The sequence below is a fragment of the Quercus robur genome, chromosome 8 (genome assembly GCF_932294415.1).
Source record: "Quercus robur chromosome 8, dhQueRobu3.1, whole genome shotgun sequence".
Lineage (NCBI taxonomy): Eukaryota > Viridiplantae > Streptophyta > Magnoliopsida > Fagales > Fagaceae > Quercus > Quercus robur.
Window position 1 is genome coordinate 53,922,592 of NC_065541.1, and position 20,535 is coordinate 53,943,126.

The 20,535-nt window shown below is 33.3% G+C and overlaps 2 protein-coding genes across 15 annotated transcripts; both read right to left on the minus strand.

Annotated features, from left to right (window-relative positions):
• Positions 1-2,479: 2,479 nt before the first annotated feature.
• On the minus strand, positions 2,480-3,654 carry LOC126696485 (probable fructokinase-7). Its single transcript, XM_050393220.1, has 4 exons — positions 3,640-3,654; positions 3,084-3,281; positions 2,870-2,971; positions 2,480-2,593 (listed from the first exon to the last, which is right to left on the minus strand). Exons 1-4 carry the CDS (start codon positions 3,652-3,654, stop codon positions 2,480-2,482), a joined length of 429 nt encoding a protein of 142 aa, XP_050249177.1.
• LOC126697043 (probable fructokinase-7) lies at positions 3,084-19,163 on the minus strand. 14 transcript variants are annotated; one of them, XM_050393853.1, is made up of 10 exons: positions 18,947-19,157; positions 18,749-18,821; positions 17,621-17,862; positions 13,937-14,143; positions 13,684-13,830; positions 13,326-13,442; positions 7,745-7,853; positions 6,531-6,773; positions 4,168-4,383; positions 3,084-3,281 (listed from the first exon to the last, which is right to left on the minus strand). In XM_050393853.1, exons 3-8 carry the CDS (start codon positions 17,759-17,761, stop codon positions 6,661-6,663), a joined length of 834 nt encoding a protein of 277 aa, XP_050249810.1. In that variant the 5' UTR covers positions 17,762-17,862; positions 18,749-18,821; positions 18,947-19,157; the 3' UTR covers positions 3,084-3,281; positions 4,168-4,383; positions 6,531-6,660. The 14 variants fall into 14 exon arrangements, with proteins under 14 accessions (XP_050249810.1, XP_050249820.1, XP_050249818.1 ...); XM_050393863.1 differs by lacking the exon at positions 6,531-6,773 and adding an exon at positions 7,942-8,015 and having other exon boundaries at positions 3,093-3,231; positions 7,745-7,816; positions 18,947-19,163; XM_050393861.1 differs by lacking the exon at positions 6,531-6,773 and adding an exon at positions 7,942-8,015 and having other exon boundaries at positions 3,093-3,231; positions 18,947-19,162.
• Between the last annotated feature and the right edge of the window lie 1,372 nt (positions 19,164-20,535).

Here is a 20,535-nt window from a genome sequence, read left to right on the forward strand (position 1 = left end):
TTACCATTTCTGGTTGAGTCTCCTATTCAAATGCTTCATGCTTCTTTTTCTCCCTTCTCTCTCTCGTCTTTATTCAGTTTATAGTCAATTTTCTCTCTTTCTCGCCATTTCATCTATACATGTTGCTCTTATTTTTTCTTTCACTGTTTCTCATCACTTTCTCTCAATGCTGCTCCAATAACAATTGCTTTATTAGAAAGCATATGAACTTTAAGTAGGGCTCATGGGTCCTCCGAAGGCATAGCAATGGCCCTGGTTGACATCAGGGCCATAATTAAAGGCAACTGTAAGCTTATAATTGTGCAGACAATGGTTGGAAGAAAAACATTTTACTTGTTATCTAGTATTCCTTGTACACAAAGGAAGATTGGAGCATGTAAATAAGCCTCGTTTCTAAGGATCTAGTAGGTTTGGTCAAAGGTGGTCCTCCAATATGGAGGACAGTGTGATGGTTCTTTTGAACTGAGTGACACAGGTGTTCAAAGATACTTATGGAGGTGCTGTGTTCTGAGGCTCTATTTTATAGCTTTTACAGTTGAAAGATGCCCATGTGTGTGAATTAAAATAGAGTTGAGAATTAGTTTAACTAGCTGCATGCTCACGTGATGTGTGAGAATATATATATATAAAATAGGGTGTAATATATAAAAAGTAACACTTATTTCAAGTATTGTCATTTTTTAAAAAAGATTTCTACAAGTATTTTTTATCTTTTTATCTCTACAAATATATCATTCTATTATTTTTTGTATGTTTGATTAATATTTTTTTATAGTGAACCTTATCTTTCTAACTTTTGTTGTAGTGTGTTATATTAACCTAATATACAACTAAACTTTATAAGTTTCAACTCTCTCTTAAGGAATAAGGAGATATCATGTAATCAAAACTCATCACAAAATTACAAATTTATCTTAACCAAAATTAAAATGAAACCAAAGAAATAAAAGATAGACTTCATCATAATTTATTGTTCAAACAATTGGTAGGCATATTCTAATTCATAGCCATATAGATTGTGTTTTGATATAAACTCAAATTCCTATTTCCCAAAAAAAAAACTAAGTATTAACCTAAATCAAAATTCAACCAAAGATATAAAAGGGAGAGAGAAGACTTTGTAATGAGAGATTAAAAAAAAAAAAAAAAAAAAAAACACACACACACACACACACACAATCCGGAAACATATATTTAAAAAAAAAAACCATCAAACTTAATTAGAGTTATAAAAAAGAACAAAAATTCATAGAGAGAGAGAGAGTACTCATAGATTATTTTTATTTTTGTGGTAAAAATATGAATTGAAATGGGAGAAATGATATCAAATTTATACAAATAACATGGGAAGAAGAAGAGTCAAGTTATAAAAAAGAGAAAATGATGAAAGAAGTGTAATGGTGAAGTAGAGAGTAGTGGGGGAGGTAAAGAGGGAAGAGAAAGGTTGGAGGAAGTGTAACCGTAGGCATGTACTAATAAAATGGGAAGAAGAAGAGTCAAGTTATGAAAAATGATGAAGGGAGTGTAAGGGCGAAGTAGAGAGCAGTGGAGAGCAGTGGGGGAGGTAAAGAGGGAAGAGAAAGGTTGGAGGAAGTGTAACCGTAGGTGTGAGCTAATAGGGAGAAGAACAAATTTTTGTTTTTGCTTTTTTAGAGAGTAGTGAGAAGAAAAGTCTAAAGAAGAAAAGAAGAGATAAAAAATAAGTGGATGATGTGGCTTAATAATCAAGTAGTAAAATGTATTGTGTGTGTCTATATATATATAAGGATTAGGATGGAAAGAAAAAAACACTCAATGTTGAAATGAGCTTTCAATATAGACAATAAACAATTAGAATTTATGATGGCGTGTAGTGTATTACATTTGGCCACAAAGAATTAAGTTTGCAATAGACAATTAATAAAGATGGAAAACCAAAAAAATAGTGATGTGGTCCTAATGTGGCTCAATAGGGGCGTAGTAATAATAAATGCTACGTTTCAGCTTTTAGATATATATATATATATATATATAGATATAGATGTTTAAGTGTGAGATGATCATTGTGTATATTGAGTTATATAGATGTGTCGTATTTGTGAACTAAGATTTAGTGTTTAGTTGGTATAATGAGATTTGAATTGGTTTAAATTTGTGCGGCCTTGGAAGTACGATTTGAGATTATTTTTTTTGGAAAGGAATTTGAGATGAATTAATTTTGAATTATGAGAGTTGGTTGATCATTTGTTTTCCATATTTAATAATAGTGAATTTCGACTGATATTGTGTCTTTGGATGTAGACAGCTGAGATTTTTTGTTAATGTTTCTGTTTTATTGTTTATGTAGTAGTACCATAGTTTTCATTATCACAACAATAATAATGGCAAAACACACAAGAATTTGCAAAGCCAAATAGTTTGTGAGAGAGAGATGGAAAAAAAAAAAAAAAAAAAAAAGAATAGCCACTCAAAAGCAAAAGAATTTATTGAGTTGCACCTTCTAAAGATTTGGATATGAAGCCAAAATGTTCAAGATTCCAGCTATAAAAGCGTCACCCGCACCAGTTGTGTCAACAGCTTCAACCTTAACATCACCAACCCTGCCCTTGAATTCCTGCACAACCATCAAAAAGGAATACTCCGGATTAACTGGTAATATTATAAAAAATAAAGATTAAAATGCATAAGATACCAATTCCATCTGTCCAATATGAGGTCACATATCATTAGGATCTCCTCCATTAAATGGTTGTCAAGCGCATAGAAGATGCCAAAGGCCTAGAGGAATTTATTACTGGAAATGGAATAAAGCTTTGAAATCATTGTTAACCTAAAATATATGGATAGTGACTTTTGTATAGTATCTTCAGCCTCGTGCTCCTTCAGTTACGAGCAGTAGCTTAAGATTGGGGTGGGAAAGCTTCTTCAGCACAACATCATCATCATAAGGATCATCACCTCCAGTCAAGAATGTGATTTCCTCCTCACTTATCTGCAATTCCCCCAAATAATTCCAACAGTGATGTGCATGTAAAAACTTGTAAGATGAGAATTTAGTGTAATACTTCAAAATATATATGGTGCCCAAATGTCAAAAAATGTACCTTAGTAATGTCAGATTGGTTCCATATGCTCATAATACCATCTCGAGCAGCCTCTGCAGATGGCCAAAGTGGCAACCTCAAATTTGGGTCATAAGATAGGAGACAACCAGACTTCTTAGCAATGTCCATGGCAGCAAGATGAGCACACCTACAAGGTTCCTCAATCAAACTAATCGATCCATAATGCAATATGTTGGCCTGCATCAACGATTATCTTATAGAAACCATTTACTTATCAGCAAGTTCAATATCATATTTCAGATTGGAAAAAGATAAAAAGAAGGTTCCATACCCAAATAATTTGACTTATGAGTGACATCCTGAATTTAAGCAACTTCTCCGAACATCGAATTTCACTCAATAAACATTTACTATTTGAGATTCTATAATATGCTCTTGTTTAATAACCTTATCGGATCAAACAACAACCTCAACAACCAAATTGTAATTCCAAAATGTTGGAGTTGAAAATGGATTTTCAATATACTAATTAGAGCCCTTCACATGTATTCTTTTCCGATATTTTGTTATATATGAAATCGTACTTTTTGTTTACCTCTTTAATTGACATGTTAGTTTTTGCTATTTATACTAGTGTTTTATAATAAAGTGACTAAATTTTACGCTAGTTGTCAATCTACCACAATCTGCCTTTACTAAACTTGAGATCAACTGTGAACAAAATATATGACACTAAACATAGACACAAATAGGGTAGCTCATCCAATCCATCATCCATTTGACATATTAAGTGAAGAAACTCTCACTTGCTTTCCTAACGGGTGTTTTGGATGTTGAACATGATATGTTCTGTTAAAAGCTATATGTAATTTGGTTTTTTTTTTTAAATAAAAAAAATGCCTGTTACAGCTTTTCATCTAAAAAATACTTTTGCATGTTGAAATAAGAAAAATATAGCATATGAGAGCCATTAGACTAGGCTATTTTTCATTGATACCTTTACCACTATGCTAAATAGCAATGACAATTGACAAGCAGTTTGCCTCAACAACCAGTTTAGGGGTTTAGACAGTTCAAGTCATTCTTTGTTCTTTATTGCTTAGGTAGAATGTTGGATTTTTACCTTCTTAATTAGGTTTGCATCAATTTCATCTTCGTGAAGAAGCATATCAGCACTAGGGTTGCAATAAAACATGAATTCACGCTCGCCACCATCTCTCAGTGTAACAAATGCCAAAGCCTTGCATGTGGATCAAAAGGCATGCCAGAACTGACAACATTATTTTGTACAAGAATGTCGGCCAACATGTAACCAAACTCATCTTCACCTATGACCTACCTGTGATGCACAGTGGAGACAGTGATCAAACTGGATTGAAATAAGGATCTGAAATGCGCAAAAGAATCAGATGAATCATGAATGAACTACAAAAGCTATAACTAGGCATGGACGATGGGGAGAAATTAGAAAACTATGCCAACATGATCCTGCAACGGTTTTCCTACAACATGACAACATCTTTTAGTAAACAGTGTTGTTATCCTCTGGCATCGATGTCACCAGCCTCTAGCCATTGTTCACAATCACAGGCTTTTGTCTCGTGTATGCCATCCTTGAGTCACCGTTCCTCTGGCTATCGGTGCATCCATTCTCCAACCATAGTAGTCACTCTTTGATCACTAGTGCAACCGTTCTCCATTACTAGTGGTCATCTTCCCAACTTCATTTGTCGTTGACATGTTGTCATGGTTTCCTTCAAGAGCTTACATCCCAAACTCAAAAAATTTTCAGGTTTCCTTTTTAGTTTGAGGGATATACTAGAATATATTAGTATATTAGGATATTAACATAAATTCGTAAGGTTTAGTAGAATACCATGGGCTATCATAGTAGATTTAGGATTACAATACTAAACCTAATATATTCTTGTGCATACCATACATAGGATCCATTGTAACACATGATTCAAGATAATAAAAATATAACTGTTTATGGCTTTCCAAATATAACTGTTTATGGCTTTCCATTGTGAATAAAAGTAGTAAGTCTAAACCATGTTAATTGTCTTACATCTACTTTTTTTCTATCTGGCATTTTTTTTCTTCTTCTTTTTATTTGAACAACCTCACTAGGTTAAAAATTCTCTTCTCTTTTTGATTGAAGTCAATAGTAGTATATTATTATGTGAAGAAAATACATATCATTACCTAGGGTTTGTCTAAGGATACAGCCAATCGCAATGGCTAGCAAACCCAGGGAAAAAAAAAAGAAGGGTAAACTACATATTTGGTCCTTATCCTATACACCATATTTCAATTTGGTCCTTAACATTTCAGTACAGTGTCAACTGAGTCCTTACTGTTAATTTTTGGATGAAATTTGATGACACATCTAATGGCCAAAATAAAAAATTAGCTTTCATTGATGTGACAATACAATAAAATTTTATTTTGGCCATTTGACATGTCATCAACAGGGACTTAATTGACACGACACTAAAATGTTAAGGACCAAATTGATACAATTAAAAGATTAAAGACCAAATTGAAATATGTTGTAAAGGATAGGGACCAAATATGTAATTTCCCAAAAAAGAAAAAGCTAGTTAATTCTCGCATCACATTCTCACTTGGTTTCCCAACAAATTGAAATATGTTGTAAAGGATAGGGACCAAATATGTAATTTCCCAAAAAAGAAAAAGCTAGTTAATTCTTGCATCACATTCTCACTTGGTTTTCACGCTATACTCTATTGATCTACTATCCAAGGCCAAGACAGACACGTATATTTGTGAAGTCTCCTTATCCTTTTTATTAAATAACATTGAAAACTTACTTCTGATTTGGTTTGCACCTTTTATATTTTATATACCACAGGAAAGTTTAACAAATCATAAAATTTTCTTTCTTTTATTTTTTGCCTTAAATATAGAATTGATAATTATAATAGTAGTAATTAATAAGCATTTATTATGATTGATTTGTATGTATTGCCACCCCATGTAGTTTGATGGTACGTTGGAAGTCCTAATCTCATGGGATAAACTCCCCACCCAACCAACAATATGAAGCACTGTTAGGTACTCATCATCACTTTGAAACTTGGACCTCAAAGTTTGGAGTGTATATGTATGGAATGACTGAAGACATGATATTTATGAAACCTATTTCCAAACAAATAATTATATTGCCACTCATAAGCATTGAAAAAATAATTAAAATCAATGCAATCGAGCACTATTGTCTAGATACATAAGAATGGGCCTCGGTCAGTAATAAATTGAAAGATTCAAAATCTTGGTGCTTAAGAAACTAGGTGGATGTTTGATGCATTGTGACACAAAAGGTTGTAGTTCTAAATTTTCTCTTTTTGGAGTAGAAATTTTGAAATCAAATCAGCACATAGTATTAGGTGATCTTTGATATGACAATGATAGAGTTGGTAACTGGAAAGACACCATGGGAACTTAAAAGAAGAAATGCACCTTGCCAATAAAAGCAGCTAAGCCTCCTAGTCTAGCAATCCCAACAGCAACATTGACTGGAGCTCCACCGGGAGCTTTCTTAAAAGAAGGTGCTTCTGATAGTGGAACTCCACCAACATTTGGCACAAAATCAATCAACATCCCCCCCAAAACAAACGACCAGCTGTTTTTTCTCCAGGCACCCTTTATTTTTATCAACAACAGGCGTTTTAAATGAACCATTAGGAGAAGCTTTAGGTGAACCTACAATAGGCAAATTGGTGTAGATGAACAAGAGATGTATACAAAGTGATTGTAAAATACCAATATTAATATGACATTGCAAATAGATATGAAATGAGATAATACATATTTAATTGAGATCTGAAACTGATAATGGAATTATTTTTCTCATTAAGATCATTCCCTTAGCTAAAATTTAAAATTAAAAAAAAGAAAAAGAAAAAAGAAAAAAAGAGGTATGAATGAAATTAAAAAAACCTCTTTTTTTTTTTCTGTATCAATCAGTAATAGTATACACAATGCAATACTCTCTTTATCCCAACTATGTCCCTTTTCAAGGATTGAACCTAAGACCTCTATTTTCCAAAAAGAGAGGGATAATCACTTAGCCACAAAGGTAAGTGCTCCATAATTTCAGTCCATATGACCCAACCATTCTCATCAAAGCCAAAATTATTAGCCTAAGATTCATATGGTTAATTATGAATGAAACTCAAAAGGAATATTATATCAAATTGTGAACTAAGACAAGATCAAATAATTTTCATCTAGACAATAACTTGCTCTAGCAAAATGAAACATGGCTTTTTGAATTTGAGCAGATTATGATTAAAACTTCTTACGAGGACAATAATTTTAGCTCAAGGAAAAATTATAATTTGGAAAAGAAATAATTCAAAACCTCACAAGGTCCATCAAAAAATCACATCATTTATCTCAAGAATCAAAATAAGTACATAGCAACTAATACAAAACAAAAATCCAAACCAACTTGTGAACTAATACCGATTCAAGACCCAATAAACCCAGTTTCCTCATTTAACTTAGAAATCAAAATGAACAAGAGTGGAACTCAGGAGAAAAAAAAATGGTACCCAAATAGACTTAAGAGCTAAAACTGATTCAATCCCAAGAATGCTCATCAAAGACACATCATTTACTACAAGAATCAAAATGGGCATGAATGAGAATCACAAGAAACAGTGCAATACCTTCTGGGGAACTCTTTTTCAACTTGAAGCTATCCTTATGCGACTTTTGAAGATTCACAGGGAAGCAGCAACCTGACATTCTTTTTTTCAGCACAACCTTTGAGGACCTCTATCAATGTTCAGAAAACCGAAATATATAGTATTATTAAAACTAACAAGAACGTGAACAAGAAAGCCAGAGAGGTTAAGAATAATACCATTTTTGTCCCTCGTTTCAATCTTTGTACTGTTGGGTTAGTTTGTCCTTCTCCACTGTTCCCTGATCCGTAGCCTACTGTATCGCAAAATCTAAACTCCTTTCCTTATCAGTATTTGCTTGGTTTGGAACTTTTATTTTTTTTCTATATCATCATGGCTATGAATCCGTGAGGATCGTGACTGATTCTTTTTTCTTATTCTCTTCAAAGTCTAAACAAAAAAACAAAAAGAAAAAGTCCCTACACAACCATCTGCCTATGTTTCTCCAGTTTTATGGGGATCACAATCCAGGTTTCTAACTGTAGTTTAGTCACTGTAAAGTCCAGTAAGCTCGGATATTGCCACATCAGATGGAACCCACAGTTAAAGTGGGGCTAGTAAGCTCTTATATTAGGATTTTATTTCAAAATAATACCAATTTTCAAATAATTTTGTTAGTTAGCATAGTTTCCAAACTATTTATGAAAGTAACATTTCGAGTTTAAAAGACTCGAGTTTATTGTAGCAACTCGAGTATGTAGGAAGCGGTTTCCAGTGGAACTCGAGTCTGTAGGAAATGATTTCCAGTGGAACTCGAGTTCTTGCACTGCACAAATAAAAGAGAGAGAATAGAGGGAAAATGACCTTCGCCTAAGGAATCACACACGTTTGTGGGTTCAATTCGAGTTTGGGTTCGTGGGTTTCGCCGCTTGGGTTATGGGTTCGTGGGTTTGCTGCTTGAGTTCATGGGTTTGCCGACTAGGTTCGCCGCTAGGTTCGTGGTTGATCTCTTGCTTTGTGTGGTTTCTGCTTTGATCGCTTGTTGTGTTTGTGTTTTTGTTGTTTCTTTGGTTGTCATGAATTTTTTTTTCAGAGGGGAGAAGGGTTTGTCATGGATTTTTTTCAGAGGGAGAAGAGGAAAAAGAAGAAGAGACTATGGCTTTTTGGTTTTCTTTTGTGGAACTCGAGTTCTAGGTGAATTTTCATTGAAATCGAGTCTGTGATACTTGATTTGCTACAGTGATCTCGAGTCTCTTAGCCTCGAGAAGTTAGCTTGCTAAATAGTTTAGAAACAATGCTAACTAACAAAATTGTTTTAAAATTGGTGTTATTTTGAAAAAAAAAAAAAAAAAATTCCCTTATATTACTATCTTATCATGTGACCTGTCTAAAATGTGACCTGTCTAAAATGCACGAATTCAAAAATTTTTCCGAGAGAAAGTAGGTAGACAAAAAAAATTAGAAAATAGTTGGGTCCTTCAATTGGCAAATAGAAAGATTACACGTGTCTTGTTATATGTAATGTAAATGACTTTTTTGGATTATTGAAGAAAAACATGACTCACTCATTAGTTTGTCGGGTTAAGTGAGTCATGATATGATAAGTAAAAATGTCATCTTTATATTGGTTGTTAGAGCCAAACTCTGTTTCAAAAATAGATTGTTAATTATGGTAGGTAAAAAAGTGGTATTTAGTGGTTTGCTAGTAAAAACTTGTCAATTTAACTACTGTGAAAAATATTGTAAAATTTTTTTATATAGAATTTATAGATAGGATTCACATTTCTCTTTTCGTAACATCATTGATAAATTTTTATTATGATTTTAAAAATCGAACCATTAAAAATAGAAGATTTGAGATTTTAAAGTTGAACTGAACTGATGGTTGAAATGTCATAACAGAATTTAATAATAACTAAAATACAAATAAATAGAGTAAATTAGTAATCTTGATTGTAAAATAATAGTTGTTGATATATAAATAATTTTCAAGTATATTCCATAACTTATATTGATGTAAAAAATGTGCCCTTGACTTTCTTGAATCATAAGTCAAATTAAATTACTTTTTTTTTTTGTTATCTCTTATTTTTAGACCTAAATTTAATTATTGGTGTAGTTGTAGTTTACTTACATGTGTTTAAGTTTGTTTTGATAGCGCTTACCATGGTTTGAAAAATGTCACTTAACTCACCTGAGCTGAAATGATTTTCATTATAAAATAACATAAACCCACCTCATCACTTTCTCCGATAAAAATAAAAACATAACAAAAACAAAGAAATTAAGATCTAAAGTTTTTTATAATAAAAAAGAAGAAGAAAAGAATAAATCCATATATTGTAATCAGAATTGGTAATCTACTAAGTTGGCAAACCCAATTCCATGAGCAATATGACCTCAGCAAGCAGTTTATGGTGAAACATATGGAAACCATTTAGATGTAACCTTTACCAATTTCCCCTGAAAAGCATTCTTCTAATGACAGCTCGGTATGCAGGTGCGCATATACAGATTTGTCCAGTGTAAAAAAGAAAATAAAATACAAGAGTTGCTACACTAATCAAATATTTTGAGAAAATATGTCATACTCCAAAGTCGATCCACCAGCATATATTCAGCAGGTCTGGTCCAAGATAATTTGAGGCCTAATGTGCAAATTTTAAAGAGGCGTTTTTACAAACCCGCCACCTTCTTCTTCATTGTCCTATTATTCATTCCCTATGGGCTTTCATGCTTCAGGCTTTTGGTATTCATTGGGTTATGCCGGGTTCGGTGGCGGGTTTGTTATCTAGTTGGCATCAATGGCTTGGGAAGCATAATTCGGAAATTTGGAACTTGGTTCCAGGGTGCTTAATGTGGATTGTGTGGCTGGAGCGAAATCGTCGATCTTTTGAAGATAAAGAGAAAACGTTGGAGGAGTTAAAGATTTTATGCCAATGCAGTCTAATGGAGTGGTCTCATTGCTGGGGTTTTACTGAGTGTTCTTCCCTCTCTGAGTTTATGCCTTCCCTTAGCTTAGTTTCCTGACTTCTCTCTTGCTATTGTGTTGTGTAGTGTTGTGCTGTGTCGCTGTTTTTTTGCTGTTGTGTTGTGTTGTTGTTCATCATCATGAACATCTTGTACTTCTCTTTTCTTTTTTTCCTCTTTAATATAAGTTTTTTAATTACCTATCAAAAAAAATATCTAAATATCACTTAAATGATATTTATTTATTTTTATATTATAATTTTTTTTATTTCAAATCTATTATTAATTCTTACTAATTAATAAGACTAATTCATCTAAAGTGAGTAGTGATACTTACTATATAGGTTTTACAAACTGACGAGTCATCAATAAATAAAAGTTATTTAAAACATTAATTTATTATATTGTTTAATCAGTTTGTAAGTTTTTTGTAATAAAATTTGTATTAATTTTTGCATTTTTCATTCACTTAATGGTGAATTGGTAATTGTGTTGTATTTCTATTATTTTCATAATTTTTTTTTTTTTTATGTGAAGAAGATGCTAAAGTACTACAAATTTTGCTATGAAAAACTTACAAACTGATGTGACATTTCAAGAAAAAGAAATGAATATTGAATTACTTATTGTAATTGGACATATCAATGTATAAAACATGTGATAAAAAAATGTGCAGGTTACACACTCTTTTTTTAATTAGAAGAAAAAAAAAAAACTACTGGCCCCATTTTAATTTGGGGCCTTTCTATGATAAGGTGGGGGGGGGGGGGGCCCTTAGGCCATGGCCTAAATGGCCTAGGCCTAGGGCCGACCCCGATATTCAGGCAGAACTAAAATTTCGCTCAGCTAAGACATTTAAGTTAAGGGTCCGTTTGGTTAGGTGTTTTGTGAGCTTAAAAGAGCGTTTTTAAAACTCAAAACATTGTTTCGCACTTACGACTCCTCATAGCTTTTTTGAAAACACCGTTTTCAAATAATTTATACAAAAGCACCCTAGCTCAATATCAAACCGCTAAGAGCCTTGTTTTAAAGTTTCCCAAATAAGATATTCGATGTTAAAATTCTCTTTCCTCAATTATTGAATTATAAAAAAATAAAATCATATATATATATATATATATATTTTTTTATCTGGCAAAAGGATCAATATTAACTTGAGTCCACAAGGTTGTATCAATGAAATTTAAATGCAAAATAATTTTAGGAAAATTCCATTTTCTCTACCTTATTTATACATTTATTGCGTCTCTCTAAACTTTAATACCAAGCACTGTTATTTGTTGATAATAATTACAGTTAAGATTTCCATAAATTTTAATGAAAAATTAAAATTTCTATCACAAAATTTTGAAAATTATTTTTGACATTTCCACTAAAATCATCCAACTGACCTTTCCTTGTGAGAGTCGCAATTTTAGTAAGAGTAATATATATATATATATATATATATATGCAACCATTTTTACTATAGTTGAATTGACAATTTCTTAAGGGTTCTAGTCTAAACCCACCATTAACATCACTTTTTTATTTACTAATAAAAGTTTGGTACCTCAATAAAGAGAAAATGATGAAGGAAGTGTAATGGCGAAGTAGAGGGTAGTGGGGAAGGCAAAGAGGCAAAGAGGTAAGAGAAAAGTTGGAGGAAGTGTAACCGTAGGCATGTACCAATAAAATGGGAAGAAGAAGAGTCAAGTTATGAAAAATGATAAGGAAGTGTAATGGTGAAGTAGAGAGTAGTGGGGGAGGTAAAGAGGCAAAGAGGGAAGGGAGAGGTTGGAGCAAGTGTAACCGTAGGTGTGGACTAATTGGGAGGAGAAGAAATTTTTGTTTTTGTTTTTTTAGAGATTAGTGATAAGAAAAGTCTAAAAAAGAAAAGAAGAAATAAAAAAATAAGTGGATGATGTGGCTTAATGATTGAGTAGCAAAATGTATTGTGTGTGTCTACATATATATAAGGATTAGGATGGAAAGAAAATAACACTCAATGTTGAAATGAGCTTTCAATATAGACAATAAACAATTAGAATTTATGATAGCGTGTAGTGTATTACATTTGGCCACGAAGAATTAATTTTGCAATAGACAATTAATAAAAATAGAAAACCAAAAAAATAAAATAAAATAGTGATGTTGTCGATAATGTGACTCAATAGAAGCGTAACAACAATAAATGCTAAGTTTCAGCTTTTAGATATATATAGATATAGATGTTTAAGTGTGAGAAGACCATTGTGTTTATTGAGTTATAGAGATGTGTCATATTTGTGAATTAAGATTTAGTGTTTAGTTGGTATAATGAGATTTGAGTTGTTTTAAATTCGTGAGGCCTTGTGAGTATGATTTGAGATTATTTTTTTTTGGAAAGGGATTTGAGATGAATTAATTGTGAATTGTGAGAGTTGGTTGAGTATTTGTTTTCCATATTAATAATAGTGAATTTCGACTGATATTGTCTTTGGATGTAGAGATTTTTTGTTAATATTTCTGTTTTATTGTTTATGTATTAGTACAATAGTTTTCATTATCACAACAATAATAATGGCAAAACACACAAGAATTTGCAAAGCCAAATAGTTTGTGTGAGAAAGAGATGGAAAAAAATGAAACAAAGAATAGCCACTCAAAAGCAAAAGAATTTATTGAGTTGCACCTTATAAAGATTTGGATATGAAGCCAAAATGTTCAAGATTCCACCTATAAAAGCGTCACCTGCACCAGTTGTTTCAACAGCTTCAACCTTAACACCACCAACCCTGCCCTTGAATTCCTGCACAACCATCAAAAAGAAATTACTCCTGATTAACTGATAATATTATAAAAAATAAAGATTAAAATGCATAAGATACCAATTCCATTTGTCCAATATGAGGTCACATATCATTAGGATCTCCTCCTTCATTAAATGGTTGTCAAGCGCATAGAAGATGCCAAAGGCCTAGAGGAATTTATTACTGGAAATGGAATAAAGCTTTGAAATCATTGTTAACCTAAAATATATGGATAGTGACTTTTGTATAGCATCTGCAGCCTTGTGCTCCTTCAGTTACGAGCAGTAGCTTAAGATTGGGGTGGAAAAGCTTCTTCAGCACAACATCATCATCATCATCATAAGGATCATCACCTCCAGTCAAGAATGTGATTTCCTCCTCACTTATCTGCAATTTCCCCAAATAATTCCAACAGTGAAGTGCATGTAAAAACTTGTAAGATTTAATGTAATACTTCAGAATATATATGGTGCCCAAAAGTCAAAATATGTACCTTAGTAATGTCGGATTGGTTCCATATGCTCATAATACCATCTCGAGCAACCTCTGCAGATGGCCAAAGTGGCAACCTCAAATTTGGGTCATAAGATAGGAGACAACCAGACTTCTTAGCAATGTCCATGGCAGCAAGATGAGCACACCTACAAGGTTCCTCAATCAAACTAATCGATCCATAATGTAATATGTTTGCCTGCATCAACTGAAAGCTCGGATTTGTGTAAATACACAAGAGCTTGTTTAGACACCCAAATTAAAATTACGGCTAGATAGCTTTTACTCTAACTTATACTAAGTGCGGAAAAAGAGTAAAGTGCAAACAACCATTATCATTACCTTAAACCATATTCATCCATTATCAACAATAAAAGGAAAGCTTAAGAGTAGGGAAGAGAGATGCAAATACAAGATAACATCGAGACGTGTTATCGAAGAGGATATCGAAGAGGAAATCGAAGAACTTGGCGAAAAACCTTTTTGCAACCCTCCAAGTTGAAATTGATCCATTAGAGAATAAAGTTGGAGTACAAGAATAACAAAAGACTGTCCAAGTCTAGTCTACCCCATGTACTAGAGTCCTCCAAGCTCCTACTACAAACTGACTTCTCGGAGCCTTGTCTTCTCTAACTTTCTGGATCCCGCAATTCAACCTGTTGATGTGGGCCGTGTGGCTTGTATTGTCAAGCCCAAGTCAACACAAGTTTACCAAAAACTTCTTGTATTAGGAGTCCAAGGCAGCCGACCTAACATATATCCCTATATATATATTATTAGTTATGGCAATAGAGATGATTCCTAATAACCTAGTAAGTGCAGCCGTGTGAGAGAGTAATTCCTAAAAACCTAGCAGCAGCCGCATAAGAAGAAGAATTGTGTTTTCTTGTCTTATGGGTGAAAGAGAGTTAGGGTGTATTGGGATTTGGGTTTCTTGAGAGTGTTCTTGTGCACTATTGTATCTCCCAATTTTTTTTATAGTGAAATTTCTCTGTCGTCTCCGTGGAGGTTGGCAGTTTGCCAAACCACGTAAATTCTTATGTTTTTTGTGTGTGCTTGTTATTTAATTTTCGCTTATTTACTGCTATTGATTTGAGTCCTGGGGTGCTATCTGCACAACAAGTGGTATCAGAGCCAGGTTAGGATTCAATCCTCTGAATACAGTAAAGATGTCAAGCACAAAGTATGATGTAGAGAATTTGTGGTAAGGGAAATTTTTCACTTTGGCAAACGCGGATGAAGAATCTCCTAATTCAACAAGGAGTTCACAAGGCCTTGCTTGGGAAGGAGAAGAAACCAGAAACAATGAAGGATGTAGAATGGGTAGAGATGGATGAGAAAGCAGCTAGCACTATTCGTCTCAACCTAGGTGATGAGGTCATTCACAATATCCTAGAAGCAAAGACCGCAAAGGAGGTTTGGGAAAAACTAGAAGGTCTTTATATGAGAAAGAATCTGACGAACAAGTTGTACGTGAAGAAGCAATTGTATAGTTTGCATATGAAGGAGGATTCTGATCTGTTGGAGCATCTCAACACATTTAATATGTTGAACACCCAATTGTCAAGTTTTGGGGTGAATTACGAGGACGAATATAAAACGTTACTCTTATTAGTGTCGCTTCTTGCTTCTTTTGATTATCTAGTGACTACGTTAATGTACGGGAAAGAGACTATAGTACTCGAGGAGGTGACTAATGCTCTCTTGTCACACATAAAGATGAAGCAAGATGGTGATGGTTCTCAGGCTGATGGACTTATTGTAAAGTCTAATTCAAGCAATAGGGGTAGAAGCAAGTCAAGAGGACGAAACTCCAACAAGAATAGATCACAGTCTAATCATGTGCAAAGAAAGATGTAGAGTGCTTTTATTGTCACAGAAAAGGGCACTACAAGAATCAGTGTAAAGAGTTGAAGGAGCATTTAGAGGAGAAGAAGAATGGAAAGAAGCCCCTAGAATCAGCTAGTGTTGCTGAAGAAACATCAGATGACAGTGAAGTTGGTGTAGATTTACTTTCAATTTCATCAGATAACAATGTTCTATTGGAATCTTGGGTTTTAGATTCAGCATGCTCATATTATATGACTCCAAAGAAAGATTGGTTTGACACGTATAAGCCTTACAACGGTGGTATGGTCCAAATGGGTAATGACGCTACATGCCCGGTTATTGGAATTGGTACCAGGAAGATCAAAATGTTTGATGGAGTTGTGAAAGTTCTTAGTAATGTCAGACATGTTCCAGATCTTAGAAAGAATTTAATTTCTTTAGGAGTATGGGATGATTTGGGCTATTCATACTCATCAAAGGGTGAAATCATGAAGATTACCAAAGGTTCTTTGATGGTGATGAAGGGAGAGAAAGTAAGCACGCTTTACAGATTGATTGGGAACACAGTTGTAGGAAGAGTTGCAATCACAACTCTGGTGGAGTCCAGCACTGACAACAAAAATTATGACATATGCGACTTGGCCATATTGGTGAATGTGGTATGTTAGAGTTGCACAAAAGAAATTTATTGAAGGGGGTGAAGACATGCAAGCTAGACTTCTACAAGTATTGTGTGTATGGAAAGTAACATAGAGTCAATTTCAAGACAGGCTCTCATACAAGTAAGGGTGCTCTTGACTACATTCATTTAGATATTTGGGGTCCAGTATCAGTTTTTCTCATAGCGGTGCTCAGTGTTTCGCCAGTTTCATTGATGATTACTCTAGAAAGGTATGGATTTATTTTATGAAGCATAAGTGTAATGTGTTTGGCATATTTAAAAAGTGGAAAGCATAGGTTGAGAATTAGACTGACAGGAAAATAAAATACCTTAGAACAAATAATGGACTAGAATATAAAGATAAAGAATTCATAAGATTTTGTGAATTAGAAGGCATTACTCGTAACTTCACAGTTAAAGGAACTCCACAGCAGAATGGGGTTGTAGAGAGAATGAATAAAACCTTAGCAAAAAGAGCCAGATCCATGAGATTGAATGCAGGATTGCTTAAGGTGTTCTGGGCAGAGACAATTAATATAGCAAGCTTCATTATTAATAGATCTCCATCATCAGCCATAGATTTTAAGATTCCAGAAGAGGTTTGTTCAGGTAGACCAATTGAATATTCGAGTCTAAAAATCTTTGATTGTCCAGCTTATGTGCATATGCAAAGTGGAAAGCGTTTTAAATTGGATTTGAAGTCAATAAAATGCGTATTTCTTGGTTTTGTAAAAGGTGTTAAAGGCTACAAGCTTTGGAATCCAATCTCAAAGAAAACGGTGATCGGCAGAGATGTCATATTTGATGAAGCCTTTATATTGAAACAAAATGAAGCAGAGACATGTGATGATAGTGCACAAGAGAAATTAACTGTTGAGGTAGAGTTTGACGAGAATAGTTCACCCAATGATAAGGGTGATGCTGAGATTGATCCACAGCGGCAACAAGAAAAGTCTTATTCAATTCCTAAAGGTAGAGAGAAGCGGGTTCACAAAGCACCACAGAGATATGGCGTAAGAAACTAAATGGATGTTTGATGCATTGTGACACAAAAAGTTGTAGTTCTAAATTTTCTCTTTTTGAAGTGGATATTTTGAAATCAAATCAGCACATAGTATTAGGTGATCTTTGATGTGACAATGATAGAGTTGGTAACTGGAAAGACACCATGGAAACTAAAAAAAAGAAATGCACCTTGCCAATAAAAGCAGCAAAGCCTCCTAGTCTAGCAATCCCAACAGCAACATTGGCAGGAGCTCCACCGGGAGCTTTCTTAAAAGAAGGTGCTTCTGATAGTGAAATTCCACCAACATTTGGCACAAAATCAATCAACATCCCCCCAAAACAAACGACCAGCTGTTTTTTCTCCTGGCACCCTTTATTTTTATCAACAACAGGCGTTTTAAATGAACCATTAGGAGAAGCTTTAGGTGAACCTACAAGAGGCAAATTGGTGTAGATGAACAAGAGATGTATACAAAGTGATTGTAAAATACCAATTTTAATATGACATTGCAAATAGATATGAAATGGAATCAAACATATTTAATTGATATCTGAAACTGATAATGACCATATTTTTCTCATTAAGATCAATCCCTTAGCTAAAGATTTTAAAAAAGGTTTGAATGAAAGCAAAAAAACCTCTTTTCTTTTTCCATATCAAATAGTAATAGTATACACAATGCAGTACTCTCTTCATCCTAACGCTGTCCCTTTCCATGGATTGAACACAAGACCTCTATTTTCTAAATAGAGAGGGATAATCACTTAGCTACAAAAGTCAGTGCTCCATAATTTCAGTCCATATGACCCAACCATTCTCAAAATTATTAGCCCAAGATTGAAATGGTTAATTATGAATGCAACTCAAAAGGAATATTATATCAAAATGTGAACTAAGACAAGATCAAATAATTTTCACCTAGACAATAACTTGTTCTAGCAAAATGACAATAATTTTAGCTCAGGGAAAAATTATAATTTGGAAAAGAACTAATTCAAAACCTCACAAGGTCCATCAAAATCACATCATTTAGCTCAAGAATCAAAAATAAGTACAAAGCAACTAATACAAAACAAAAATCCAATCCAACTTGTGAACTAATACCGATTCAAGACCCAATAAACCCAGTTTCCTCATTTAACTTAGAAATCAAAATGAACAAGAGTGGAACTCAGGAAAAAAAAAAAAAAAACAAGTACCCAAATAGACTTATGAGCTAAAACTGATTCAAACCCAAGAATGCTCATCAAAGACACATCATTTACTACAAGAATCAAAATGGGCATGAATGAGAATCACAAGAAACAGTGCAATACCTTCTGGGGAACTCTTTTTTCAACTTGAAGCTATCCGTACGAGACTTTTGAAGGCTCACAGGGAAGCAGCAACCTGACATTTTTTTTTTCAGCACAACCTTTGAGGACCTCTATCAATGTTCAGAAAACCGAAATATATAGTACTATTAGAACTAACAAGAACATGAACTAGAAAGCCAGAGAGGTTAAGGATAATACCATTTTTGTCCCTCGTTTCAATCTATGTAGGGCTATTTTGTTCTTCTCCACTGTTCCCTGATCCGTACGTAGCCTACTGTAAACTCGTCTGGAACTTTGATTTTTTTTTGATATCATCTGACTATGAATACGTGACTGAGATTCTTTTTTCTTATTCTCTTCAAAGTCTAAACAAAAAGCCCAAACACAATCACCTGCTTATGTTTCTCCATTTTTATGGGGATCACAATCCAGTTTTCTTACTGTAAAGTTCAGTAAGCTCAGAAATTGCCACATCAGATGGAACCCACCATTAAAGTCGGGCCAGTAAGCTCTTATTAATTATTATCTTAGCACGTGACCCGTCTAAAAGGCACGAATTCAAAATTTTTGCCGAGAGAAAGTAGATGCACACAAATAATTAGAAAATATTAGGGTCCTCCAATTGGCAAATAGAAATATGACACATGTCTTGTTATTTGTAATGTAAATGACTTTCTTTTGGGTTATTGAAGAAAAACCTAACTCGCTTAATTTGTTGGGTTAGTGAGTCACATGTAATATGACAAGTAAAAATGTTATTTTTTCATTGGTGGTTAGAGTTAAAATTTGTTTTAAAAATAAATTGTTAATGGTAGGTAAAAAAGTTGTATTTAGTGATTTGTTAGTAAAAACTTGTCAATTCATTTATTGTGAAAAATATTGTAATTTTTTTTTTCTATAGAATCTATAAATAGCATTGACATTTCTCTTTTCACAACATCATTGATAAATTTTTATTATGATTTTAAAAAATCGAACCACTAAATATAGAAGATTCAGAGTTTTAAAGTTGAACGACTGAATTGATGGTTGAAATGTAATAACATAAGAATTTAATAATAACTAAAATACAAATAAATAGAGTAAATTAGTAATCTTGATTGTAAAATAATAGTTGTTGATATATAAATAATTTTCAAGTATATTCCATAACTTATATTGATGTAAAAAAAGTGCCCTTGACTTCCTTGATCATAAGTCAAATTAAATTACTTTTTTTTTGGTTATCTCTTATTTTTAGACCTAAATTTAATTATTGGTGTAGTTGTAGTTTACTTACATGTGTTTAAGTTTGTTTACCATGGTTTAAAAAATGTCACTTAACTCACCTGAGCTAAAATGATTTTCATTATTAAATAACAGTAACGCACCTTATCACTTTCTCTGATAAAAATAAAAACATAACAAAAACAAAGAAATTAAGATCTAAACTAAAAAAATTAAAAAAAAAAATAAGAAGAAGAAGAAGAAATCCATATTGTAATCAAAATTAGTAATCTACTAAGTGAGTGTTTGGATTGCACTGAAACACGGCTAACATCTACGTTTGCGTTTTACTCACTAGGACCCACGGCTACAGTGCCCATGAAATAAACGCAGCAACTTTAGTTGAAACACATAAACAGAAACCTAAATGCATCATTTCAATAAAACACTGCATGCGTGTATTGCTCATGGACCACATCACTTAAGGAAATATGTTGCTACAATTCTCTGAACAATGCGTTTTGTTTTAACTTAAAAACCTTGGATATTTCACTCGTCACCTCATCTGACCCACAAAGCAG